Source organism: Macaca nemestrina, chromosome 15 (assembly GCF_043159975.1).
Source record: "Macaca nemestrina isolate mMacNem1 chromosome 15, mMacNem.hap1, whole genome shotgun sequence".
Lineage (NCBI taxonomy): Eukaryota > Metazoa > Chordata > Mammalia > Primates > Cercopithecidae > Macaca > Macaca nemestrina.
In genome coordinates, this window is record NC_092139.1 from 37,525,203 (window position 1) to 37,553,013 (window position 27,811).

At 49.1% G+C, this 27,811-nt stretch overlaps 1 protein-coding gene across 6 annotated transcripts in view; it reads left to right on the plus strand.

Annotated features, from left to right (window-relative positions):
* Positions 1 to 296: 296 nt before the first annotated feature.
* Positions 297 to 27,811, plus strand: part of LOC105481575 (mitochondrial antiviral signaling protein) — a 46,159-nt gene continuing 18,644 nt past the window's right edge. For 3 of the 6 annotated variants that reach the window (XR_987034.3, XM_011741236.3, XM_071079620.1), the window contains exons 1-3: positions 15,441 to 15,515; positions 23,208 to 23,391; positions 26,600 to 26,774. Coding sequence is in view for 4 of the 6 variants with exons in the window: in XM_011741236.3 (XP_011739538.2) it covers positions 23,275 to 23,391; positions 26,600 to 26,774 (292 nt within the window). In the remaining 2 variants the exon portion in view is untranslated. Of the gene's footprint in view, positions 590 to 14,949; positions 15,295 to 15,440; positions 15,516 to 23,207; positions 23,392 to 26,599; positions 26,775 to 27,811 lie in introns of those variants that run through there. The other 3 variants (XM_071079619.1, XM_011741237.3, XM_011741239.3) reach the window with 3 other exon arrangements.

A 27,811-nucleotide genomic window follows, 5' to 3' on the forward strand; every position in this document is an offset into this window, starting at 1 on the left:
AAGTGGCTGTACCATTTTGCATTCCTCTTGGCAGTTAATGAGGGTTTCTGTTGCTCCACATCCTCTGAGGCATTTGGTTTTGTCACTGGGCTTGGCCCATTCTCTTTTATTTTTTTTCCCTGAGATGGAGTGTCCTTTGTCATCCAGGCTCTAGTGCAGGGGCACTATCTCACCTCACTGCAACCTTGACTGCCCGGGTTCAAGCGATTCTCCTGCCTCAGCTTCCGGAGTAGCTAGGACTACAGGCACGTGCCACCACACCTGTCTAATTTTTTTTTTTTTTTTTTGAGATGGAGTCTTGCTCTGTCACCCAGGCTGGAGTGCAGTGGCGCAATCTCCACTCACTGCAACCTCCGCCTCCTGGGTTCAAACGATTCTTCTGCCTCAGCCTCCCGAATAGCTGGGACTACAGGCACACACCACTGCGCCTAGTTGATTTTTGTGTTTTTAGAAGAGACAGCGTTTCACCATATGGCCAGGCTGGTCTCGAACTCCTGACCTGAAGTGATCTACCTGCTTCGGCCTCCCAAAGTGCTGGGATTACAGGAGTGAGCGTCTGCGCCCGGCTGGCTTTTGGCCATTCTAGTAGGTATGTAGAGAAATCTTGTTTTAATTTGCAGTTACCTAATAACGTATGATGTAGAGTATCTTTCCTATGCTTATTTACTATCTGTAAATCTTTAGTGAGCTGTCCATTCAAGTCTTTTGCCCATTTTAAAACAGGCAACTTGTTTGGGTGATTTCTTTTTGTTGAGTTTTAAGAGTTCTTTGTGTATTTTGGATAACAGCTCTTTATCAGATGTACCTTTTGCAAATATTTTCTCCCAGTCTGTGGCTTGTCTTCTCATTCTCTTGACAGTGTCTTTCACAAAGCAGAGCTTTTTAATTTCAGTGAAGTCCAGTTTCATATAATTTAATGAAGTGGGCCGGGTGAGGTAGCTCATGAGTCCTATAATCCCAGCGCTTTGGGAGGCCAAGGCAGGAGGATTGCTTGAGCCCAGGAGTTCAAAACCAGCCTGTGCAACATAGAGACTTCATCTCTACAAAAAAATACAAAAATTGGCTGAATGTGGTGCACACCTGTGGTCCCAGCTACTTGGGAGGCTGAGGTCGAAGGATTGCTTAAGCCCAGGAAGTCAAGGCTGCACTGAGCTGTGACTATGCCGCCGCACTTCAGCCTGGGTGACAGAGCAAGACCTTGTTTCAAAAAAATAAATAAATAATTAATGAAGCTTATCAATTTCTTTCTTTTTGTTTTTTTTTGAGCTGGAGTTTCTCTCTTGTTGCCCAGGCTGGAGTGCAATGGTGCACTCTCAGCTCACTGCAACGTTGCCTCCTGGGTTCAAGCAATTCTCCTGCCTCAGCTTCCCAAGTAGCTGGGATTACAGGCATGCGCCACCATGCCTGGCTAATTTTGTATTTTTAGTAGAGACAGGGTTTCACCATGTGGGTCAGGCTGGTCTTGAACTCCCAACCTCAGGTGATCTGCCCACCTCGGCCTCCCAAAGTGCTGAGATTACAGGCGTGAGCCACCGTGCCCAGCCGTTCATCAATTTTTTTTAATGGATCCTGCCTTTACTGTTGTATCTAAAAAGTCGTCACCTATCCAAGATCATCTAGATTTTCTCCTATGTTATCTATTAGAATTTTTACAGTTTTGTGGGGTTTTTTGGTCTTTTTTTTTTGAGACGGAGTCTTGCTCTGTCGCCCAGGCTGGAGTGCAATGGTGCGATCTCGGCTCACTGCAACCTCCGCCTCCCAGGTTCAAGCGATTCTCCTGCCTCAGCCTCCCAAGTAGCTGGGGTTACAGGTGCCCGCCACCATGCCTGGCTAATTTTTGTATTTTTAGTAGAAATGTGGTTTCACCATGTTGGCCAGGCTGGTCTCGAACTCCTGACCTCAGGTGATCCACCCACCTTGTCTTCCCAAAGTGCTGGGATTACGGGCGTGAGCCACTGTGCCCGTCCTGTTTTGTGTTTTACATTTAGGTCTATGATCCATTTTGAGTTAATTTTTGTGAAGGGTGTAAGGTCTATGTCTAGATTCATGTTTTTGCATATGGATGTTCAGTTGTTCCAATATAATCTCTTAAAAAGACAATCTTTCTATCTTTGTTCCATTGTATTGCTTTTACTCCTTTGTCAGAGACCAGTTCACTGTATTAATATGGGTCTCTCCTGGGTTCTTTATTCTGTTCCATTAATCTGTTTGTCTATTTTTTTTTGCCAATACTACACTATCTGTGTTTTTTGTTTTGTTTTGTTTTGTTTGTTTTTTGAGATGGAGTCTCACTCTTACCCAGCCTGGAGTGCAGTGGTGCAATCCTGGCTCACTGCAACCTCCACCTTCCAAGTTCAAGCCACCCTCCTGCCTTAGCCTCCCTAGTAACTGGGACTACAGGCGTGCACCACCATGCCCTGCTAGTTTTTCTATTTTTAGTAGAGATGGGATTTCACCATGTTGGCCAGGCTGGTCTCAAACTCCTGACTTCAGGTGATCTGCCCGCCTCAGCCTCACAAAATGCTGGGATTACAGGCATAAGCCACTGTGTCTGGCAACCGCCCTATCTTTCTTCAAGGTTTTTTTTTTTTTTTTTTTTTTTTGAGACGGAGTCTCGCTCTGTCACCCAGGCTGGAGTGCAGTGGTGCAATCTCGGCTCACTGCAAGCTCCGCCTCCCAGGTTTACGCCATTCTCCCGCTTCAGCCTCCTGAGTAGCTGGGACTACAGGGGCCTGCCACCACGCCTGGCTAATTTTTTGTATTTTTAGTAGAGATGGGGTTTCACCGTGTTAGCCAGGATGGTCTCAATCTCCTGACCTCGTGATCCGCCCGTCTTGGCCTCCCAAAGTGCTGGGATTACGGGTGTGAGCCACTGCACCTGGCCCACTATCTTGATTACTGTAACTTTATAGTAAGTCTTGAAGTCAGGCAGTGTCAGTCTCCAACTTTTTTCTTCATATATATATAAAAATATGTGTGTGTGTGTGTGTGTGTGTGTGTGTGTATATATATATATTTTTTTTTTTTTTTGGAGACAAGGCCTTTACTCTGCCACCCAAGCTACAGTACAGTAGTGTGTTCACGGCTTACTGCAGCCTGGACCTCCCTGGCTAAGCGATCCTCCTGCCACAGGCATGCACCACCACACCCAGCTACATTTTAAATATTTAGTAGAGACAGGGTCTTGCTATGTTGTCCAGGCTGGCCTTGAACTCCTGAGCTCCAGCAATCCTCCCACCTTGGCCTTCCAAAGTGAGTAATGTGGTTTTAATATCAAATTGCACTGGGCTGGGCACAGTGGCTCATGCCTATAATCCTAGCACTTTGGGAGGCCGAGGCGGGTGGATCATATAAGGTCAGGAATCGGAGATTAGCCTGGCCAATATGGCAGAAACCCTGTCTCAACTAAAAATACAAAAATTAGCCAGGAGTGGTGGTACATGCCTGTAATCCCAGCTACTTGGGAGGCTGAGGCAGGAGAATCATTTGAACCTGGGAGGTGGAGGTCCCATGAGCTGAGATCATGCCACTGCGCTTCAGCCTGGGTGACAGAGTGAAACTCTGTCTCAAAAAAAAAAAAAAAAAAATTGCACTTGCTTATTGTTTGTATAAGAGAAAGCAATTGACTTTTTTTTTTCTTTTCTTTTTTGAGACAGTCTCACTCTATTGCCCAGGCTGGCGTGCAGTGATGCAGTCTTGGCTCACTGCAACCTCTGCCTTCTGGGCTCAAGTGATCCCCCCACCTCAGCCTCCCAAGTAGCTGAGATTACAGACGTGCGCCACCATGCCCGGCTAAAGTTTTGTATTTTTAGTGGAGATAAGGTTTCACTATGTTGGCCAGGCTGGTCTCAAACTCCTGACCTCAAGTGATCCACCCACCTTGGCCTCCCAAAGTGCTGGAATTACAGGTGTGAGCCACCGTGCCTGGGCACCTTTTTTTTTTTTTTTTTTTTTGAGACGGAGTCTCACTCTGTTGCCCAGGCTGGAGTACAGTGGTGCGGTCTCAGCTCACTGCAACCTCTGCCTCCCGGGTTCAAGCGATTCTCCTGCCTCAGCCGCCCGAGTAGCTGGGACTACAGGTGCCCCCCACCACGCCCGGCTAATTTTTTTGTATTTTTAGTGGAGATGGGGTTTCACCGTGTTCGCCAGGATGGTCTCGATCTCCTGACCTCGTGATCCGCCTGCCTCAGCCTCCCAAAGTGCTGGGATTACAGGCATGAGCCACCGCACCCGGCCTAATTTTTGTATTTTTAGTAGAGACAGGGTTTCACCATGTTGGCCAGTCTCTTGACCTCATGATCCACCCACCTCGGCCTCCCAAAATGCTGGGATTATAGGCGTGAGCCACCTCACCTGGCTGACTTTTTCTTTTTTTTAATAGAGATAAGGTCTCCCTATAGGGATGTTGCCAAGGCTGATCTCAAACTCCTGGATTCAGTAGATCTGCCTGCCTTGACCTCTCAAAGTGCAGGAATTACAGGCATGAGCCACTTTGTCCAGCCTAGCAATTGACTTTTGTATATTAACGTTGTATCTTGCAACCTTGCTGTAATGCTTATTTGTTCCAGGAGTTTTTGTTCGTTTGTTTTTGTTGATTCCTTCAGATTTTCTACATTAGCCAGGACTTTTGGTACAACATTGAAAATGAGTTGTTAGGACATTCTTGCCTTGTTCCTGATCTTAGTGGGAAAGCTTCTCGTTTCTCACCACTACGTATGATTTTTGTAAATGTTCTGTATCAATTTATGAAGTTATCTTCTTTCCTAGTTTGTTGAGAGTTTTTATTGAAAATGGTGGTTGGACTTTGCCACATGCTTTTTCTGCATTTATTGGTATGATAATGCAATTTTACATTGTTAGCCTGTCAATGCAATGGATTACCTTAGTTGATTTGCAAATGTTGAACTAGCCTCATATACCTGGAATAAATCCCGCTTGGTCATTTTGAGTAATTCTTTTTATACATTACTAGATTTGATTTGCAGCTATTTTGTTGAGGATTTTTGCATCTATGTTCACAAGAGATATTGGTCTGTAGTTTTCTTTCTTTCTTCTTTTTTTTTTTTTTTTTTTTGAGACAGAGTCTTGCTCTGTCAGTAGTCAGAGACCAGCCTGGCCAACATGGCAGAAACCCTGTCTCTCTTAAAATACAAAAATTAGCCAGGAGTGGTGGTACATGCCTGTAATCCCAGCTACTTGGGAGGCTGGGATTACAGGTGTGTACTTGCACCCAGGCTGGAGTGCAGGGGCGCTATCTTGGCTCACTATAATCTCCACCTCCCAGGTTCAAGTGATTCTCCTGCCTCAGCCTCCCGAGTAGCTGGGCTGACAGGCGCACGCCACCATGCCCAGCTAATTTTTGTATTTTTAGTAGAGATGGGGTTTCACCATGTTAGCCAGGTTGGTCTTGAACTCCTGACCTCAAGTGATCCACCCACCTCAGCCTCCCAAAGTGCTGAGATTACAACGTGAGCCACCACGCCTGACCAGCACTTGCTTTTTTCACTCACCAGTGTATTCTGGATATTTTTTTCATAGCACTACAGAGACAGCATCTGTATTCTTTTAAACTCTTATCCATCGTGTGGCTAGATTATAGTTCATTTAGCAAACCGAAAAATTATTGTGAACTACAGTATTTCACATTTACAAAAAGGTGCTTAGAATTATATAATGAGGCCGGGCGCGGTGGCTCAGGCCTGTGGTCCCAGCACTTTGGGAGGCCGAGACGGGCGGATCACGAGGTCAGGAGATCGAGACCATGCTGGCTAACACAGTGAAACCCCGTCTCTACTAAAAAATACAAAAAACTAGCCGGGCGAGGTGGCGGGCGCCTGTAGTCCCAGCTACTCGGGAGGCTGAGGCAGGAGAATGGCGTAGACCCGGGAGGCGGAGCTTGCAGTGAGCTGAGATCCGGCCACTGCACTCCAGGCTGGGCGACAGAGCGAGACTCCGTCTCCAAAAAAAAAAAAAAAAAAAAAAAAAAAAAGAATTATATAATGAGCATCTAAGTACCTGTCATTTCATTTAAGAAATAAAAACCGGCTGGGTGCCGTGGTTTACGCCTGTAATCCCAAGACTTTGGGAGGCTGAGGCTGGCAGATCACCTGAGGTCGGGAGTTTGAGACCAGCCTGACCAACATGGAGAAACCCTGTTTCTACTAAAAATACAAAATTAGCTGGGTGTGGTGGCGCATGCCTGTAATCCCAGCTACTTGGGAAGCTGAGGCAGGAGAATCGCTTGAACGCAGGAGGCAGAGGTTGCGGTGAGCCGAGATCGCGCCATTGCACTCCAGCTTGGGCAACAAGAGTGAAACTACGTCTCAAAAAACAAAAACAAAAAAGAAATAAAAACCAGCATTACCTCATTATTTTCTGCTTTTATTTTCATGAACTGTTTCCTTCTCTTTTCATATCCATACCTTAGTATATCCATACTTCTTTAGGGGTGTTTAAGTTGTTTGTTTGCAGTCTTAGAAAATAACGTTAGTCTTTAAGTTATGAATATTCCTATGACACAGCTTTAGTTGTGTCCCATAGGTTCTGATGTGGTGTTTTCACTGTTGACATTTTCTAGAAATCTGTAGTTTCACTTTTTTCCTTCTTAATTCCTTATTTTTACATGACTTCGTGAGAACAATATTTTTGAGTTCTTGTATGTTAAAAAATTATTCTTGGCCGGGCACAGTGGCTCACTCCTGTAATCCCAGCACTTTGGGATTATCATCATCATCATCATCATCATCATCATCATCTTTTTAGAGCCTCTGTACTTGATTTTTTTGCCTGGGTGCCCCAAATATTCATTATCTTTACATTTCAGTAACATTTCTAGAATGTATCTCATAGTGCAAACATAGTATTTTTTTTTTTGTTTTTTGTTTTCGTTTTTGTTTTGGGACAGAGTTTCACTCTTGTTGCCTCGGTTGAAGTGTGCAATGGCTCAATCTTGGCTCACCTCAACCTCCGCCTCCCAGGTTCAAGCAATTTTCCTGCCTCTGCCTCCTGAGTAGCTGGAATTACAGGCATGTGCCACCACGCCCATTTAATTTTGTATTTTTAGTAGAGACGGAGTTTCTCCCTGTTGAGGCTGGTCTCGAACTCCTGACCTCAGGTGATCCACCTGCCTCGGCCTCCCAAAGTGCTGGGATCATAGTGTGTTTTTTCAGAAGTAGATTGAAGTCCTTTTTTAGTTCAGAAATATTTTCCAGAATTATATCTTTTTATTATTATTATTATTTTTTGAGATGGAGTCTTGCTCTGTTACCAGACTGGAGTGCAGTGGTGCAATCTCAGCTCACTGCAGCCTCCGCCTTCCGAGTTCGAGCGATTCTCCTGCCTCAGCCTCCTTAGTAGCTGGGACTACAGGCACATTCCACCAATCTCAGCTAATTTTTGTATTTTTGGTAGAGATGAGGTTTCACCATGTTGGCCAGGATGGTCTCGATCTCTTGACCTCGTGATTCGCCTGCCTCAGCCTCCCTATATATATCTTTAAGTAGGTATTGTATTCCATTGTTTCTGTTTCGTGTAGGAATTCCAGTTATGCACTAGTTGGCTCTTCTTTGCCTATCAGTTGTAGCTATATTCTCCCCACCCCCTTAATCCTTTTAATTTGGCAGATCTTGGAAAGCACTAGAAAAGAAAAATTGCTTCCTGAAGATGTATCTCTTACTTGCAGTAAAGTAGGGACTACAATGTAGCTCTGTAGGGAAGACCCAGTTTAGTTTTAACCAAGGAGAGAGGCTGCAGGCTGTGAAATTCAGGAGGTTCACTTGTGTGACTCACCTCTCTGCCTTCTGCTTAGTTCCAGGTCCTCCACCATTATAGAATTGCTCCATCCCTTTGTATGCAGATGTAAGTTCCTGAGCCCTCATCCTACCTGCAGTGGGGTGCCTAGTACTCCAGCATTTCTGGGCTTCTCATGAGGACGTATGTCTCCTAGGCATTATGTACTTTAGTTTTCTGCTTCTATGGCATTGTCAGTCTCACTCAGGGTCAGGACATACAGCTCTTCTCCCTGCGCTGCTGTCTGTCTAAAGGAAGCTCTTTTCCTTGATATCCCTAAAGAAACAGAAATTTGGCTATAGCCAACTGTTAGAAAAGTTTAGGGGGACAGAGGAGAGTCATCTTACAGAATGACAGAGCAAAAAACTTAAAATTGATTGTTGTATGCTCCCTTTCCCCTGAGTCTCTTGCCCATTGCACCCAGTGGGGTTCCCCACTCCTAGTCCCTTCCTGGGGCCTCAGCTTCTCATCAGCTTTCATGCTACTCCTTATTTTTAAACTGTTTTCAGGCTGGGTACAGTGGCACCTGCCTATAATCCCAGCACTTTAAGAGGCCAAAGCGAGAGGATCGTTTGAAGCCAGGAGTTTGAGAGCAGCCTGGGCAACAAAGTGAGAGGAACACGATGAAACTCATGGACAAGACCTCCTTCCCCACTGATGTCTGTCTGCTGAAGGGTGCCACAGAAAGACATACTCTACTGGAGATGAATTATGCATTTTCCTTAAGAGGCAGATAGAGCTTTACCAATTTTTTCAACAACTTTCCCCCATTAGATAGTCTTCGTTATGCGTTACTTAGTTTACCATTTCTTTTTTCCATCTGGTTGTAACCTCCACAAGTTGTGTCTCTTTTGTTTTCTACATTATAACCAACAACTAGCACATAACGAGTACCCAATATACACTGAACAAACTAACGAACGAATGAAGGAATGAATGAATAGGTGGCTTATAGGAAACCCCTGGGGCCAGGGACTCTGCAACATCACCATGTAATGTTTCTTTCTCCTGGGAAGCAGAGAGAAACAACAGACGGTATCTCTTAATCTCTCAAGGATGCTACTCCCAGGACTGCTCGCAATTTCCCAGAAGATAAGCCACAAGTTACAGAAAGGAAGCAGCTGTGTAGGGCCTGCAAGTTTCCTGCTGCAAGTCACCCTATGTTCAGAAGTTACCCTGGCTGGGCCAGGCATGGTGGCTCACGCCTGTAATCCCAGCACTCTGGGGATGCTGAGGCGGGCGGATTGCTTGAGTCCAGGAGTTTGAGACCAGCCTGGACAACATGGAGAAACTCCATCTATACAAAAAATTAGCCATACATGGTGGCATGTGCCTGTAGTCCCAGCTACTTGGGAGGCTGAGGTGGAAGAATCACCTGAGCCCAGGAGGTCGAGGCTGTAGTGAACCAAGATCACACCACTGCACTCCAGCCTGGGCAACCAGAGCGAGACCCTGTCTCAAAAAAAAAAAAAAAAAAAAAAAAAAAAAAAAAAAAAAAAAGAAAAAGAGAGAGAGACAGAAAGAAAAAGAAGTTACCCTGACTTTTACACTGCTGTTAATGAATAGAAAATTATCTTTCCCCTCAGTGTTCTCCCTCAGTGTTCTCCCTCAGTGTTCTGGAAAAGTTTACAAATATGAATGAGGGGCTAGGAACCGTGGCTCACACCTGTGATCCCAGCACTTTGGGAGGCCGAGGCAGGTGGATCGCCTAAGGTCAGGAGTTCAAGACCAACCTGACCAACATGGTGAAACCCCGTCTCTACTAAAAATACAAAAACTAGCCCGGCGTGGTGGCGGGTGCCTGTAATTCTAGCTACTCAGGAGGCTGAGACAGGAGAATCGCTTGAACCCGGGAGGTGGAGGTTGCAATGAGCTGAGATCGTGCCATTGTACTTCAGCCTGGGCAACAAGAGTGAAACGCTGTCTCAAAAAAAAAAAAGACTATGCTTTCGGCTGGGCGTGGTCGCTCACGCCTGTAATCCCAGCACTTTGGGAGGCCGAGGCGGATGGATCACAAGGTCAGGAGATCGAGACCATCCTGGCTAACATGGTGAAACCCTGTTTCTACTAAAAAATACAAAAAATTAGCTAGGCATGGTGGTGGGCACCTGTAGTCCCAGCTACTCGGGAGGCTGAGGCAGGAGAATGGCGTGAACCCGGGAGGCAGAGCTTGCAGTGAGACAAGATCACTCCACTGCACTCCAGCCTGGGCAACACAGTGAGACTCTGTCTCAAAAAAAAAAAAAAATATGATTGGCCCCTTTGGGAGGCCGAGGTGGGCGGATCACGAGGTCAGGAGTTCGAGACCAGCCTGACCAACATGCTGAAACCCTGTCTCTACTAAAAATATAAACAAGATTAGCTGGGTGTGATGGCATACACCTGTAATCCCAGCTACTCAGAAGGCTGAGGCAGGAGAATCAGTTGAACCCGCAAGGCAGAGGTTGCAGTGAGCAGAGATCGATCCACTACACTCCAGTTTGGGCAACAGAGGAAGACTCCATCTCAAAAAAAAAAAAAAAAATATATATATATATAGAGAGAGAGATATATATATGATTAGGGGTCGGGCATGGGAGCTCACACCTGTAATCTCAGCACTTTTGGAGGCTAAGGCAGGCAGATCACCTGAGGTAAGGAGTTCGAGACCAGCCTGGCCAACATGGTGAAACCCCATTTCTACTAAAAATCAAAAATTAGCTGGGTGTAGTGGCGCATACCTGTAATTCCAGCTAACTGGGAGGCTGAAACACAAGAATTGCTTGAACCCAGGAGGCGGAGGTTGCAGTGAGCCACAGTCGTACCACTGCACTCCAGCTTCTGCAGCCCAGCCAAAAAACAAAAACAAAAACAGAAATAAATATGATTATTACCACAGGCTCTGGTTCCTGCTCTGAGGGAAGATGAGTTAAAAAGCAGTCAGAGGGCCGGGCGCGGTGGCTCAAGCCTGTAATCCCAGCACTTTGGGAGGCCGAGACGGGCGGATCACGAGGTCAGGAGATCGAGACCATCCTGGCTAACACAATGAAACCCTGTCTCTACTAAAAATACAAAAAAATTAGCCGGGCGAGGTGGCGGGCACCTGTAGTCCCAGCTACTCGGGAGGCTGAGGCAGGAGAATGGCGTAAACCCGGGAGGCGGAGCTTGCAGTGAGCCGAGATAGCGCCACTGCACTCCAGCCTGGGCGACAGAGCGAGACTCCGTCTCAAAAAAAAAAAAAAAAAAAAAAAGCAGTCAGAGGCTGGCATGGTGGCTCATGCCTGTAATCCCAGCACTTTGGGAGGCTAAGGCGGGAGGATCACTTGAGGTCAGGAGTTCCAGACCAGCTTGGCCAACATGGTGAAACCCTGTCTCTCCTAAAAATACAAAATTAGCCGGGCTTGGTGGTGCACAGTTGTAATCCCAGCTACTGGGGAGCCTGAGGCAGGAAAATCACTTGAATCTGGGAAGTGGAGGTTGGAGGTGGAAGTTGCAGTTAGACGAGATCATGCCATTGCACTCCAGCCTGGGCTAAAAGAGTCTCAAAAAAAAAAAAAGCAGTCAAAGCAGTCAGAGGTCTAATGTGCTTCACAACTGTAGTTCCAGCACTTTGGGAATCCAAAGTGGGAGGACTGCTGGAGCCCAGGAGTTTGGGATCAGCCCGTGCAACATAGCAAGACCCTGTCTCTACAAAAATTAAATAAAAAAAGAGCCAGTGGTGGCTGGGCACAGTGGCTCACGCCCGTAATCCCAGTACTTTGGAAGGCTGAGGTGGGCGGATCATGAGGTCGGGAGATTGAGACCATCCTGGCTAACACGGTGAAACCCAGTCTCTACTAAAAATACAAAAAATTAGCCGGGCGTGGTGGCGGGCACCTGTAGTCTCAGCTACTCGGGAGGCTGAGGCAGGAGAATGGCGAGAACCCGGGAGGCGGAGCATGCCATGAGCCAAGATTGAGCCACACTGCACTCCAGCCTGGGCTACAGAGCTAGGCTCTGCCTCAAAAAAAAAAAAAAAAAAAAAGAGCCAGTGGTACATGCTTGTCGTCCTAGCTACTTGGGAGGCTGAGGCGAGAGGATCAGTAGCTCAGAAGGAACTCCAGAACTGAGTTCTGAACAAGTGAAGCTTGAGAGGCAGTGACACGATCACTGCTCACTGCAACCTCCACCTCGACCTCCTGGGCTCAGTTGATCCTCCTGCCTTAGCCTTCCAGGTAGCTGAGACTAGAGGAGCGTACCGCCATGCCTGGCTAATTTTTTGTACTTTTTGTAGAGATAGGGTTTTGCCATGTTGAACCTGGGAGGCAGAAGTTGCAGTGAGCCGAGATCACGCCACTGCATTCCAGCCTGGTGACAGAACAAGACTCCGTCTCAAAAAAAAAAAAAAAAAAAAAAAAAAAAAAAAAAAAAAAGAAAGGGAGAGCTGGGTGTGGTGGCTTACGCTTGTAATCCCAGCACTTTGTGAGGCCAAGACAGGTGGATCACAAGGTCAGGAGATCGAGACCATCCTGGCCAACATGGTGAAATCCCTTCTCTACTAAAAATACAAAAATTAGCTGGGCTTGGTGGAGCATGCCTGTAATCCCAGCTACTCGGGAGGTTGAGGCAGGAGAATTGCTTGAACCAGGGAGTTGGAGGTTGCAGTGAGCTGAGATCGCACCAGTGTACTCCAGCCTGGCGATAGAGTGAGACTCTGTCTCAAAAAAAAAAAAATAAAAAAATAAAAAAAGAATCAAGTCATACACTTAAGCTTGATATATTTCACCAAATGTAAATTATGCTTCAAGAAACAAAACCCTTCCATGCATGAAATACCTAGGGTGACATCTGTTTCCTGCACTGAATACCTGATTTTGGGAGAGGAGTCCTAGGACGAGAGACAGGAAGAGGGGCTGAGAGCAAGCAGGGCACCAGCAATGTGGCAAGAAGCTGGGAGCATGGAAGGACATGACTAGGGAGAAATCTCCAGTGTTGGGAGAGGCCTGTGAATTTTAGGAACTCTGATATCTAACTCTCAAGGCATGTCCTTGCCAAGCAGCAATACAATTAAGCGTGCCTAATCTTATGGCTCCCGCACTTTTAATTGTTCTTCCTGAAATAATTAGATATGAAGCTGCTAGAGCCCAGAGGGGAGTAGGCAGGATTGATTCTTGAACTAATCAACATTTATGCCCTCTTGGCTCAACTAGGCAGAATTGGTTTTATTACAGTTGAGGTGTGATTACGCACACTGTATTGTGTCAGTGGCAGGCGATCAGCCACACAGTGTCCTGAGGTCTGATGAGAGGGCTATGTCATCCACAGTCCCAGAGGAGGAGCTGGCTGTAGCAGGGACTGACCCAGGAGCCGAAGTGAGCCAAGCCCCCTCCTCCTGAGACCCCTGAGAGGTAAGGCAGTCTCATGCCAGACCCTATTTTGTCCCACATCATGGCTGGAACCATCTTACATGGCTGGTCAAGGCAAGGATAATCCCATGAGGTCAGAGGTCTTAGAGACTGTGTATTGTAGGAAAAAAAATATACTAGAAAAGACACTGGAACGTCAGCAGCAGTCACCCCTGGATGGTGGCATTATGTGTTTTTGTTTGTTTGTTTTTTGTTTTTTTTTTGAGATGGAGTCTCACTCTGTCCCCCAGGCTGGAGTGCAGTGGCATGATCTTGGCTCACTGTAACCTCCGTCTCCTGGGTTCAGGCAATTTTCCTGCCTCAGCCTCCTGAGTAGCTGAGATTACAGATGTGTGCCACCATGACTGGCTAATTTTTGTAGATGGTGGCATTATGAATATGGATTTTGGTTTTCTTCATCAAATATTTCTGTTTTCCCCATATTAGCTGTAAAAAGTATATTTTTTTGGTAAACTGACAGAATGAAAAAATTAAAATAGTGTAAAGAACAGCTGTTTAAGTTTATTTTTTTTATTTTTTATTTTTTATTTTTGAGACGGAGTCTCGCTCTGCCGCCCAGGCTGGAGTGCAGTGGCCGGATCTCAGCTCACTGCAAGCTCCGCCTCCCGGGTTCACGCCATTCTCCTGCCTCAGCCTCCCGAGTAGTTGGGACTACAGGCACCTGCCACCGCACCCGGCTAGTTTTTTGTATTTTTTAGTAGAGACGGGGTTTCACCGTGTTAGCCAGGATGGTCTCGATCTCCTGGCCTCGTGATCCGCCCGTCTCGGCCTCCCAAAGTGCTGGGATTACAGGCTTGAGCCACCGTGCCCGGCCAGATCATGAGCTTTTGATCAGAATACTAGAAGCATGTTGTGTTCTTCTTTGTCTAAATTTTTATAAAAACTGTTGACAGGTGGCAGGGAACCACCTAGTCAGGCAGTGGGATTGTTTTAATGCTCTTTGAGGTCCAGCAAAGACAGGAGTGATAGCCTCATTTGGAAGCCCGCACCCACACTTTCAATGTTCTTCCCAAAAGAATTAGATATTGGCCGGGCGTGGTGGCTCAAGCCTGTAGTAATCCCACCACTTTGGGAGGCCGAGACGGGCGGATCACGAGGTCAGCAGATCAAGACCATCCTAGCTAACACGGTGAAACCCTGTCTCTACTAAAAATACAAAAAAAGTAGCCGGGCGTGGTGGTGGGCGCCTGTAGTCCCAGCTATTGAGGGGGGGGCTGAGGCAGGAGAACCCGGCAGGCGGAGCTTGCAGTGAGCTGAGATCGCGCCACTGCACTCCCGCCTGGGAGACAGAAAGAGACCCCGTCTCGGGGGTGGGGAGGGGGGAAGTATTAGATAGGAAGCTGCTAGAGCCCGGTGGGGAGCAGGCAGGCTTGATTCTTGAACTAATCCACATTTATGCCCTCTTGGCTAAACTAGGCAGAGCTGGTTTTATTACAGCTCAGGTGTGATTAAGCATACTTTGTAAATGCTGAAGGTTGTGAAATATTCACAGGGATATAAAGTACAGTAATAAAATCTCACTTGAGGCCGGGCGTGGTGGCGACAGAGGGAGACTCTGTCTCAAAAAAAAAAAAAAAAAAAGAAAAAATAGAAGGCCCTGTGCCTGGAAGGCAGTAAGTCCTCAATAAGTGCTGGCCTCTGCCCCAGAAGAGGAAGGGCGAGACAGATGGCAGGAACTGCGGGAGGTACCTGTCCCAGGCCCTTGGGCGTAAGAGGCCTCTCCCACGCAGGACCCAACCCATACCCAGCCTGCCAGCCAGCCAACCTCGGCGTCCCTGCCTTGCGCCTACCTGCCCGGCAGTCCCCCGCCCGCTCCCACACCCACAGGCCCAGCATGCGCGTCTCTAGGCTATGCATCCTTGCCCCTGTGACTTCAGCGTCACCCAACGTTTATTGGGCACTAACTGTATGCCTGGCCATGGGGATGCAGGAGAGAAAGACACGAAGACCCTCACCCATCAAAACTACCGGCGGAAGGAGGGTCTGTTTCACTTGGGAAGCGTGGGGATGGAATTCTCAGCCCCCTGAGGACTTCGAGGCCGGCCGCCTGCCTGGTTTCTGGCCGGACACTGGACTTCCCCTGGAAGTTGCTCGAGACTACGCGCCCTCAGCAGAAAATCAGGTCGGTTCTCGGTGCCCAGCCTAGCGCTTCTCGACCAGCAAACCAAGGCCCAGTGCCCGCCCCCGCCGGCCTGCGCCGCCAGCCAACCACGCGCGGCCGAGTAGCCCTGCCCCTCCACGTGACCAATAGCCGCGCGCCCTGCCCGCCCCGCCCCCTCGCCAAGGGAGGGGTCTTGGGCCCCGGGCGGCGGTCGCCAGGTCTCAGGGTCGGGGCTACTCGAGGTAAGATCGCTGCCCAGGCGATGGGTCCTCTCGGCTCAGCACGCACGGACGCCTTTAGGGAAGGTGGCTGCAGCGGCAGTACCGAGTCCGCCGGGACGCCCTGGGTCTGGGGCCGCGGGGGCCCAGGAGGGGACAGGGCGCGCGGGGCTCCGGAAGAGTCGGCCCTGTGGCGCACGGGGTTCGGGAACATTGAGGGCTCCAGGCGCCGCATCCAGCATCCAGGGAAAAGGGGGTGGGTGGCGCTGGGCGTCTGCTCCGGGTAGGGGAAAAGTAGGGCTAGAAGGGGACGGGCAGCGGCCGCTGACCTCTTCCTGCCGCCCGCAGGCCCAGGGTGACGCTAAGTTGGGGCGGAGCCTCGACTAGTTGCGCCTTGAGGTCGAGTGCTGCTGCCCTCCCCTGGGTCTGGACAGTTCTTGGCGGCGACACCAGCTCAGAACAGCCTCCCCGCCCTCAGCGGACCTGGGTCTCGCCCAGGAATCCGATCCGAGGCTGTGAGGCCTGTGCCTTTGGTGGGGGTGGGTATTTATTTCCGGGATGCACTCAGAGCCTCTGGACAATCAGGTCGGAAACTTTGCTGCATCGGGAACACTCTGTCACCTCCTTCCTTCTCAGATGGGAAGGAGGTGCCAGGAAAACAATGAAACAAACCAAAAACACGAAAAAGGCATTCTCTGTATGGAAGCCGTGAAGCCTCAAAAATATCTAGGAGGACAGCCAGCGACCTGGGGCCTGTGGCAGCCATGTGAGGGCAGGGTTAATGTTTGTACTAAATGTTGCTTCCTCCCAAGTGCACCCTCAGCCTCCCCTCCACCAAGTGACCTTGGGTCCTCTTTGGGCTTGAAGGCAGGTGACTGTGTGGGTCTCTCTTGCTGCAGGGGTCTCTGTGCCCTGCAAGGTTTATGACTGGCTACAGTGAGGCAGCAGTTTCTGGGTTCAAATCCTGTGCTAGCCTTTGGCCAGCTGTGCACCTTGGCATCACTTTCCCTGTCACGGGATTGGGGAAGGTTTAACTGAAAGAACCTTAGGATGTGCCTGTCTGCAGTGCGCCCTCCATAAATGTGAACAAATGTGGGCTTCCTTTCCTTTTGGTTGGGCCACATCGTCCCTTCTCCTCCATCTGTGGCTTAGGCTGGAATGCAGAAGAGTGCTTCATCTGACTGCCTCCTGGTACCTGGCTGATGCCATGAGAAAGGAAGGAGAAAGGAGTCTTTTTTTTTTTTTTTTTGAAATGGAGTCTCACTCTCTTGCCCAGGCTGGAGCGCAGCGGCCCAATCTGGGCTCACTGCAACCTCCGCCTCCTGGGTTTAGAGATTCTCATGCCTTAGCTTCCCAAGTAGCAGGGATTACAGGTGTCTGATACCATGCCTGGCTAATTTTTGCATTTTTAGTAGAGACTGGGTTTCACCATGTTGGCCAGGCTGGTCTCAAACTCCTGACCTCAAGTGATCTGCCCGCCTTGGCCTCCCAAAATGCTGGAATTGCAGGCATGAGCCACCATGCCTGGCCGAGAAAGGAGTCTGTTAACTCCCACAGAGTTGTTCTTTGCTTATTTCTTGAAGGCTCAGAGGACCCCCACCTCACCTTCCTGACTCTCCCGACCTGTCATTAGTACTTGCCCCAGGAGGAATGCAGCAGCGCCTGGTGGTTGGTAAAGCAAGTCGTGCATGTGAGGTTCTGAGGCCAGTGACAAGACTGTTTCCCCTGTGAGGAGGGTCTGGTGGCCCAGCAGCTTTTAGATGCTGTCTGCTTGCAGCACTGCCTCCTGAGAGAGGTTTCATGCCTGCCTGATGCCCATTTGGTCCTCTCCTGTCTCCTTCCCTCCCTGACAACCCACTTGGAATCCAATAGCATCTCAAGCTTCACTTGTTCAGACCTGAGTTCTGGAGTTCCTTCTGAGCCACTGCTCGTCCCCTGGCTTCTTTGGCTTGGTAAAAGGGCACCTTCCATCCATCCAGTGCCCAAGGAGTCATCCTTCTTTTCTCTCCCTTATCTCCTACACCCTCAAAACACCAGGAATCTGGCTGCCTCCTTCCATCTCTGTGGTTCCCATCCTGACCATAATCATCCTGTCTCCTGGGCTGTGGCCTCCTGACTGGTCTCCCAGTTTTCATCCTGGCCCCTCCAAAGTCCTCACAACCACCAGAGAAGTCTTTAACGCAAATCAGATCCTCTTCTTTCCCTGCCAGAACCTTCCAGTGGTTCCCTGTTTCACACCAACTAAAACCCAGAGTCCTTTCTTATAGCACTCTACATGAGTGGCCCCTGCCACCTCCTTGACCTTGACAATCTCTGCCCCTTTCCCTAGCTTGCTTGCTTGCTTTTTTTTTTTTGATGGAGTTTTGCTCTTGTCACCCAGGCTGGAGTGCAATGGGCTGCAACCTCTGCCTCCTGGGTTCAAGCAGTTCTCCTGCCTCAGCCTCCTGAGTAGCTGGGATTACAGGCACCCACCACTATGCTAATTTTTGTATTTTTATTTTATTTTATTTTTATTTTTATTTTTATTTTATTTTATTTTTTTTTTTTGAGACGGAGTCTCGCTCTGTCACCCAGGCTGGAGTGCGGTGGCTGGATCTCAGCTCACTGCAAGCTCCGCCTCCCGGGTTCACGCCATTCTCCTGCCTCAGCCTCCCGAGTAGCTGGGACTATAGGCGCCCGCCACCTCGCCCGGCTAGTTTTTTGTATTTTTTTTTTTTTTAGTAGAGACGGGGTTTCACCGTGTTAGCCAGGATGGTCTCGATCTCCTGACCTCGTGATCCGCCCGTCTCGGCCTCCCAAAGTGCTGGGATTACAGGCGTGAGCCACCGCGCCCGGCCTATTTTTTTTTTTTTTTTTTTTTTTTTGAGACGGAGTCTCGCTCTGTCCCGGGGCTGGAGTGCAGTGGCGCGATCTCGGCTCACTGCAAGTTCCACCTCCTGGGTTCACACCATTCTCCTGCCTCAGCCTCCCGAGTAGCTGGGACTACAGGCGCCCACCACCGCACCTGGCTAATTTTTTGAAGTTTTTAGTAGAGATGGGGTTTCACCGTGTTAGCCAGGATGGTCTCGATCTCCTGACCTCGTGGTCCGCCCGCCTCGGCCTCCCAAAGTGCTGGGATTACAGGCGTGAGCCACTGCGCCCGGCCAATTTTTGTATTTTTAGTAAAGAAAGGGTTTCACCATGTTGGCGAGGCTGGTCTCGAACTCCTGAGCTCAGGTGATCCACCCACCTAGGCCTCGCAAAGTGCTGAGATTACAGGCGTGAGCCACTGCACCCAGCCATCCCTAGCTTTCTTAACCTAGACCACACTGACCTGCTTTCTGTTCTTCAAACATGCCAAGCTCATTCCCATTTTAGGATTTTTGCATTTACCATACCCTTTGCCTAAAGCACCAATCTTCTCAGAGCCTGAGAACGGCTCAACTGTGTTCTGAATGCTAGTTCAAAAAGGCTTCTTTGACCCCCTAGTTCAAGTAGCATGCCTGTCTCCAGGGGCTCTGTCTCATCACCTGCTTTATTTTCTTTAGAACCTTTATTGCTATCTGGAATTCTTATTTGGGTGTTGATTTACTGATCTGTTATTTGTCCCAACCTATTAGAATATAAATTGGATGTGGCATAGACCTTGTCTCTTTTATTCCCTGCAACACTCCCTGATGGGGGAGGCAAAAAAATAACAAAAAATACATCTATAATTGCAAATTGTGGTAACTCCTACATAAACAACTGGCAGCAATTGCTTATATTTGAGGCACTTAAAAATTTTTAAGCTGCTAGGCGCGGTGGCTCATGCCTGTAATCTCAGCACTTTGGGAGGCCGAGGTGAGCGGATCACCTGAGGTGGGGAGTTTGAGACCAGCCTGAACAACATGGTGAAACCCTGTCTCTACTAAAAATACAAAATTAGCTGGGTATGATGGCGCATGCCTGTAATCCTAGCTACTCGGGAGGCTGAGGCAGGAGAACCACTTGAACCCGGGAGGCGGAGGTTGCAGTGAGCTGAGATCGCACCATTGCACTCCAGCCTGGGAAACAAGAGTGAAACTCCATCTCAAAAAAAAAAAAAAAAAAAAAAAGAAAAAAAAATTAAGCTTCCACAGTGGCTCAGCAATGTGGGAGGCCAAGGCAAGAGGATCACTTGAGGTCAGGAGTTTGAGACCAGCCTGGCCAACGTTGGTGAAACCCTGTCTCTATTAAAAAATACAAAAATTGGCCAGGCGCGTTGGCTTGCGCCTGTAATCCTAGCACCTTGGGAGACCAAGGCGGGCAGATCACCTGAGGTCAGGAGTTCAGGACCGGCCTGGCCAACATTAAAACATACAAAACCCCATCTCTACTAAAAATATAAAAATTATCCAGGCATGGTGGCGTGTACCCATAATCCCAGCTACTCGGGAGGCTAAGGTAGGAGAATTGCTTGAACCCGAGAAGCAGAGGTTGCAGTGAGCTGAGATTATGCCACTGCACTCCAGCCTGGGCAACAGAGCGAGACTCTGTCTCAAAAACAACAACAACAAACAAACAAACAAACAAATTAGCCAGGCATGATGGTGGGTGCGTGTAATCCCAGCTACTCTGGAGGCTGAGGCAGGAGAATTGCTTGAAAATGGGCGATGGAGGCTGCAGTGAGCTGAGATCACACCACTGCACTCCAGCCTGGGTGACAGGGAGACTCTGTCTCAAAAAAAAAAAAAAAAAAAAAAAAAAAAGAAAGCTTATAAGGCTGAATTACTGTATTGTCAAAACAAGGTATCTGAGCCATTTTAAGGGGGAGGAAGTCTGGAAACTGTTAACTTGCCCAGGACACACAGTGAGTTCAAGGCATGGAACTCAGTCTCCTATCTTAAGAATGTATGTGGGCTGGGCATGGTGGCTCATGCCTGTAATCCCAGCACTTTGGGAGGCCAAAGCAGGCAGATCATCTGAGGTCAGGAGTTTAAGATCAGCGTGACCAACATGGAGAAACCCTGTCTCTACTAAAAACACAAAATTAACCAGGTGTGGTGGTGCATGCCTGTAATTCCAGCTACTCAGGAGGCCGAGGCAGGAGAATCGCTTGAACCCGGAAGGTGGAGGTTGCTGTGAGCTGAGATTGAGCCATTGTACACCAGCCTTGGCAACAAGAGTGGAACTCTGTCTCAAAAAAGAAAAAACAGAATGTATGTGTAGCAGGCTTTAATGGTGGGCCTGCAGCCACGTCATGGAAAGAAGCTGACCTGAAGATCTCAGTTCTTTCCTCTTCTACTAACTAGCAAGTGTACCTCAATTTCTTCTTCAAAGTAGGACGATCCTAGTATTATCATGTTGAGGTTCGCTTTTTATTTTTTCATTGTGTCCCAAAGCAGCAGCACGTTTAGGTATAGCCCTCTTGCTATCAACTTGAGGGCCTTAGAGTCAGGACATTTATAGGCACAGAAACTAGGGTCACATACAGATCCTCCACCACATGTGCTAGGGGTACATGCAGACCTCCCCAGTGCTGACCACCCTGCAGGGAAGAAATGAGCCCTAGGTATTCTGGATCTGATTCTTTTTGGTCATCAATTATTTTTATTTTTATTTTTTTAGAGACAGGGTCTCGCTGTGTTGCCCAGGCTGGCCTTGAACACCTGGACTCAAGCGATCCTCCTGCCCTAGCTTCTTGAGTAGCTGGTGGTCATCAATTCATTTTTAGCAAATTCTGCAGGAATTTTTTTTTGAGATGGAGTCTCACTCTGTGACCCAGGCTGGAGTGTAGTGGCATGATCTCGGCTCACTGCAACCTCCACCTCTTGGGTTCAAGCAATTCTCTGCCTCAGCCTCCTCAATAGCTGGGATTGCAGGCACCCGCCACCATGCCCGGCTAATTTTTTTGTATTTTTAGTAGAGACGGGGTTTCACCATCTTGGCCAGGTTGGAATTAAACTCCTGACCTCGTAATCCACCCGCTTCAGCCTCCCAAAGTCTTGGGGTTACAGGCGTGAGCCACCGCGCCCAGCTTCTGCAGGAATTTTGGAGAGACCCAGGCAGTAATAAAATAGGATGTTTAAAGAAATTAAAGATGGCGGCCGGGCGCAGTGGCTCACGCCTGTAATCCCAGCACTTTGGGAGGTCGAGGCGGGCGGATCATGAGGTCAGGAGATCGAGACCATCCTGGCTAAAACGGTGAAACCCCGTCTCCAATAAAAATACAAAAAAATTAGCTGGGCGTGGCCGGGCGCGGTGGCTCACGCCTGTAATCCCAGCACTTTGGGAGGCCGAGGTGGGTGGATCACGAGGTCAGGAGATCGAGACCATCCTGGCTACACAGGTGAAACCCCGTCTCTACTAAAAATATAAAAAAATTAGCCGGGCGTAGTGGCGGGTGCCTGTAGTCCCAGCTACTGGGGAGGCTGAGATGGGAGAATGGAGTGAACCCGGGAGGCGGAGCTTGCAGTAAGCCGACACCACGCCTCTGCACTCCAGCCTGGGTGACAGAGCAAGACTCCGTCTCAAAAAAAAAAAAAAAAAAAATTAGCTGGGCGTGTTGGCGAGCGCGTGTAGTCCCAGCTCCTGGGGAGGCTGAGGCAGAAGAATGGCGTGAACCCGGGAGGCTGAGCTTGCAGTGAGCCGAGATTGCACCACTGCACTCCAGCCTGGGCAACAGTGCAAGACTCCATCTCAAAAAAATAAATTAAAGATGGCTGGGCACATTGGCTGGCACTTGTAATCTGACCTACTTGACAGGCTGAGGCAGGAGGATCGCTTGAGGCCTGGGCAACATCATGAGACCCTGTCTCTAGAAATAATATAAAAATTAGCTGGGCATAGTGGCGCAAGTTTGTAGTTCCAGCTACCTGGGACGCTGAGGCAGGAGGATTGCTTGAGCCCAGAAATTTGAGGCTGCAGTGAAGTATGATTGCACCACTGCACCCAACCTGGGTGACAGAGTGAGACCCCATCTCTTTTTTGGTTGGTTGGTTTGTTTTTGAGATGGAGTTTCGCTCTTGTTGCCCAGGCTGGAGTGCAATGGCGTGGTCTCGGCTCACTGCAACCTCTGCCTCCCAGGTTCAAGCAATTCTCCTGCCTCAACCTCCCGAGTAGCTGGGACTACAGGCATGCACCACCATGCCCAGCTAATTTGTTGTTGTTGTTGTTGTTGTTGTATTTTTAGTAGAGACGGGGTTTCTCCATGTTGGTCAGGCTGGTCTCCAACTCCCAACCTCAGGTAATCCCCCAACTTGGCCTCCCAAAGTGCTGGGATTATAGGCATGAACCATTGTGCCCAGCCTGAGACCCCGTCTCTTAAAAAAGAAAAAGAAAAAAAAGCCGGGTGTGGTGGCTCACGCCTGTAATCTCCAAACTTGGGAGGCTGAGGCGGGTGGATCACTTGAGGTCAGGAGTCCGTGACCAGCCTGCCAACATGGTGAAACCCCATCTCTACTAAAAATACAAATATTAGCTGGGCATGGTGGTGGGCACCTGTAATCCCAGCTACTGGGGAAGGAGGCTGAGGTAAGAGTCAATTGAACCCAGGAGGCAGAGGTTGCAGTGAGCCAACATCACGCCACTGCACTCCAGCCTGGGCGACAGAGTGAGACTCAGTCTCAAAAAAAAAAAAAAAAAAAAAAAAAGAAGAAAAAGAAGAAGAAATTCAAGATGAAAGAAAACAAAAATTCCAAAAAGTTGAGAAAGAATTGCCTTTTGTCCAGCCCCACTCCCAACCCTGTTGTCATGTGTGATTCTGTTTTCTTCCAGTCTCGTTTCCTCTCAGTCCATCCACCCTTCATGGGGCCAGAGCCCTCTCTCTAGAATCTGAGCAGCAATGCCGTTTGCTGAAGACAAGACCTATAAGTATATCTGCCGCAATTTCAGCAATTTTTGCAATGTGGATGTTGTAGAGATTCTGCCTTACCTGCCCTGCCTCACAGCAAGAGACCAGGTGAGCAAGGGAAGTGACAACCGGATACTGGCCTGGGGGCAGGACTGTGGAATTCAAAGCTCAGCCCTATCCTAGTTCCTCACCCAAGCCAGGGCTGGCTCCTTCCTTCTGCCTCTTGCTGTGTCTTGCTCCTTGTCCTTGCTGCTTTTCATTTTTTTTTGAGACAGAGCCTCACTCTGTCGCCAGGCTGGAGTGCAGTGGCATGATCTTGGCTCACTGCAACCTCCGCCTCCCAGGTTCAAGTGATTCTCCTGCCTCAGCTTCCCGAGTAGCTGGGATTACAGGTGTGTGCCACCACGCCCAGCTAATTTTTGTGTTTTTAATAGAGACGGGGTTTCCCCATGTTGGCCAGGATGGTCTCGATCTCTTGACCTCGTGATCCACCTGCCTCAGCCTCCGAAAGTGCTGGGATTACAGGCGTGAGCGCCGTTGCTGCTTTTCTAACTTTTGGATGAAGTGTGGCTCGGGGTGGCATTGCTGACTTCGCCAAACTCCCCGTTGTGTTGTTTTTGTACACTGCTCAAAAACATGGCACTGGCTCTCTGAGATTTCCTGGCTCTGGTCCACTTGCCCACTTTTTTTGGAACCTCCTATTTCCTTCATCTCTCTTGCCCTTCCTTGTCCTGCTCAGTTTTGACTCCATTCTCCTTGTCATGGGGCCCTGTCCAGGCACAGCGCTGGGACTCAGGTTTGAGAGCAGGCAGGAGCCAGGTCGCTCTAGCCCCAACAGAACTTGCTGCAGGCCCCTGGCACTCACTAGCTGGTGAAACGGGCACAACCCCTCCCCGTTGTAGCTGCTATTCTCAGATTGGACCCCTGTGCTCCAGAGGGTACCTGTTGGCTCTTTTGGGGCCTCCTGTCCTCAGATTTCTCAGGAGCCCCATTGCTGTCTCTGGTGTCCTCCCACACAGATCGTGTTAGTATGCAGGTCTGTTTGGGGTTTGCCCCTCCCTCTTGTATTTTGGGGTTTATAGGGATATCTTGTTTTGTAGTAAATATTTTCTGTGGGTTTTATTTTCTTTAAAAAATTTTTTTTGAGACAGAGTCTCACTCAGTTGCCCAGGTTGGAGTGCAGTGGTGTGATCTCAGTTCACTGCAACCTCCGCCTCCCGGGTTCAAGTGATTCTCGCACCTCAGCCTCCTGAGTAGCTGGGGTTACAGGCGCATGGCACCACACCTGGCTAGTTTTGTATTTTTTTTTTTTTTTTTTGAGACGGAGTCTCACTCTGTTCCAGGCTGGAGTGCAGTGGCGCAGTCTCGGCTCACTGCGAGCTCTGCCTCCCGGGTTCACAACATTCTCCTGCCTCAGCCTCCCGAGTAGCTGGGACTACAGGCGCCTGCCACCATGCCCGACTAATTTTTTGTACTTTTAGTAGAGACTGGGTTTCACCGTGTTAACCAGGATGGTCTCGATCTCCTGACCTCATGATCCGCCCGCCTGGCCTCCCAAAGTGCTGGGATTACAGGCATAAGCCACCACGCCCAGCTAGTTTTCTATTTTTAGTAGAGACAGAGTTTCACCATGTTGGCCAGGCTGGTCTTTATTTTTATTTTTGAGACCGAGTCTTGCTCTTGTCACTCAGGCTGGAGTGCAGTGGTACAATATTTTGTTTTGTTTTGTTTTTGTTTTGTTTTGTTTTGTTTTTGAGACGGAGTCTCGCTCTGTGGCCCAGGCTGGAGTGCAGTGGCCGGATCTCAGCTCACTGTAAGCTCCGCCTCCCGGGTTTACGCCATTCTCCTGCCTCAGCCTCCCGAGTAGCTGGGACTACAGGCGCCCGCCACCTCGCCCGGCTAGTTTTTTTTTGTATTTTTTAGTAAAGACGGGGTTTCACCGTGTTAGCCAGGATGGTCTCGATCTCCTGACCTCGTGATCCGCCCGTCTCGGCCTCCCAAAGTGCTGGGATTACAGGCTTGAGCCACCGTGCCCGGCCTTTTTTTTTTTTTTTTTTTTTTTTTGAGATAGAGTCTCCCTCTGTCTTCTGGGCTGGAGTGCAGTGGTGCCATCTCGGGTTACCGCAACCTCTGCCTTCTGGGTTCAAGCGATTCTCCTGCTTTAGCCTCCTGAGTAGCTGGGATTACAGGCAACGTGCCACCATGCCCAGCTAATTTTTGTATTTTTAGTAGAGACGGGGTTTCACCATGTTGGTCAGGCTGGTCTCGAACTCCTGACCTCGTGATCCTTGGCCTTCCAAAGTGCTGGGATTACAGGTGTGAGCTACCGCGCCTGGCTATTTTCCTTTTTCTAAAAATCTAGCTCCTGCAGGATTCTGTGGGTTTTTGTTTCTGCTATCTGGTTGCTTGTTTTTAATGTGGGAATTCAGATAGACATAAAAACTCTAGGGCTGGGCACAGTGGCTCACGCCTGTAATCCCAGCACTTTGGGAGGCCAAGGTGGGCGGATCACCTGAGGTCAGGAGTTTGAGACCAGCCTGTCTAACATGGGGAAACCACGTCCCTACTAAAAATACAAAAAAATTAGCCGGGTGTGGTGGTGGGCACCTATAATCCCAGCTACTTGGGAGACCGAGGCAGGAGAATAGCTTGAACCCAGGAGGCAGAGGTTGCAGTAAGGTGAGATTGTGCCACTGCACTCCAGCCTGGGCGACGGAGCGGGACTCAGTCTCGAAAAAAGAAAAAAAACTGCAGCCACTGTCATCTGCCCAGAATCTCCCCCAGCACTCTCAGCTTCCTTGTTTCTTATTGTCGGCCCCCTCCCTTTCCTTCTTTTGCCCCTTTCATCATACTTTTGCTATTTACCTTTTCCTTCTCTCCTAATCCAAACCTTTCTTTTTGCCCTGGGGGCCATATAAATCCAAGGCTTTTGTATCAGATTAACTGGGTTTGGATTCCTGCCCCACTGTTGTAGGATCTTTGCTATAGTACTTTGCTTCTGCTAAGCCTCAGTTTCCTTATTAGTATAGTGGGGATAATAATGGCATTAAATAAGATGATACATGCAAAGCCCTTAATGGAGAGTCCAGGACATACTTAATTGTCAGTTTCCAGCAGCTGCCTTTATTGATGTGGCTGCTAATTGCTCTTCCTCACTCCATACCTGGCCCCGTCCTGGGCTCTGATTCAGTTTCATGTGGCCACCTTGCTCTTCTGGCTTTCTTGGCGCCCCACCCCCCTGCTGTGGCTTCATTCTGGGTGGGTAAGTGGCTGGGGCCGCCTGGCTTGAGCCGGACAGTGGCATTGTGTCTTCCAGGATCGACTGCGGGCCACCTGCACACTCTCAGGGAACCGGGACACCCTCTGGCATCTCTTCAATACCCTTCAGCGGCGGCCCGGCTGGGTTGAGTCCTTCATTGCGGCGCTGAGGGACTGTGAGCTAGCTGATCTCGCGGACGAAGTGGCCTGTGTCTACCAGAGCTACCAGCCTCGTAAGTGTCCTGCCCTGGCCCTCCTCCTGGACCCCTGGCCTGCTCCCTGGCCTCTGCTCTCCCTTCCCCTCTCCCTGTACCTCCTGCCTTTCTCTGTCATCCTCTTTTTCATCACTGTGAAGCGATGGATAAACCTGGGTGTAGATCCAGGCTGAGCCACTTACCAGCTGTGTCCTTTTGGCCAAGTCCCTTAATTTCCCTGAGCCTCAGGCCTCTCCTCTGTAAAATGAAGTTCATGGCAGCATCTGCCGCGGGGGTCTGCAGTGGGTGATACCGCAGGACGATGCGTGTTGAGTACTGAGCTGGGCTAGGCACTTCCTGTATGCCCAGCACATGGGGTCTCCTCTAACTTTCATGGCTGTAGCGTTCGCCTCCCACCCTTCCTCATTTCTTCTCCCCCACCTACTCATTCATCCTCCCTCTCTCCACCTTCTCTTCCCGTCCCCTGGTTTACCTTGAGAGCCTTCAACGCCCTCTACCAACTGCCCAGTTATTCCTTAAGTCCCTCTCAGTGTCCCTGCCACTCTGAGTGCTTGGAGGGGATCTGGTGAGATTGAGTTTGATCCTGAGTGAGATCAAGACATGGGAAGAGGCTGGGCGCGGGGTGTCACGCCTGTAATCCAGAACTTTGGGAGGCTGAAGCAGGCAGGTCATGAGGTCAGGAGATGGAGACCATCCTGGCTAAAACGATGAAACCCTGTCTCTACTAAAAATACAAAAAATTAGCCGGGCGTGTTGTCCCAGCTACTCGGGAGGCTGAGGCAGGAGAATTGCTTGAACCAGGGAGGCAGAGGTTGCAGTAAGCCAAGATCGCACCACTGCACTCCAGCCTGGGCGACAGCGAGACTCCATCTCAAAAAAAAAAAAAAAAAAAAAGAAAAGACTTGGGAAGAAAAATCAAGCCAGCCCTATTTATATTTCAAACTAGAGGTAACCCCCGAGACCCTGGTCACATTTATAGCTGTGGGACATCCATGTTTATCTTTTCTTTCTCTTTCTCCTTTTTTCCCCCCCCCCCTTTTAGAGACAGAGTCTTG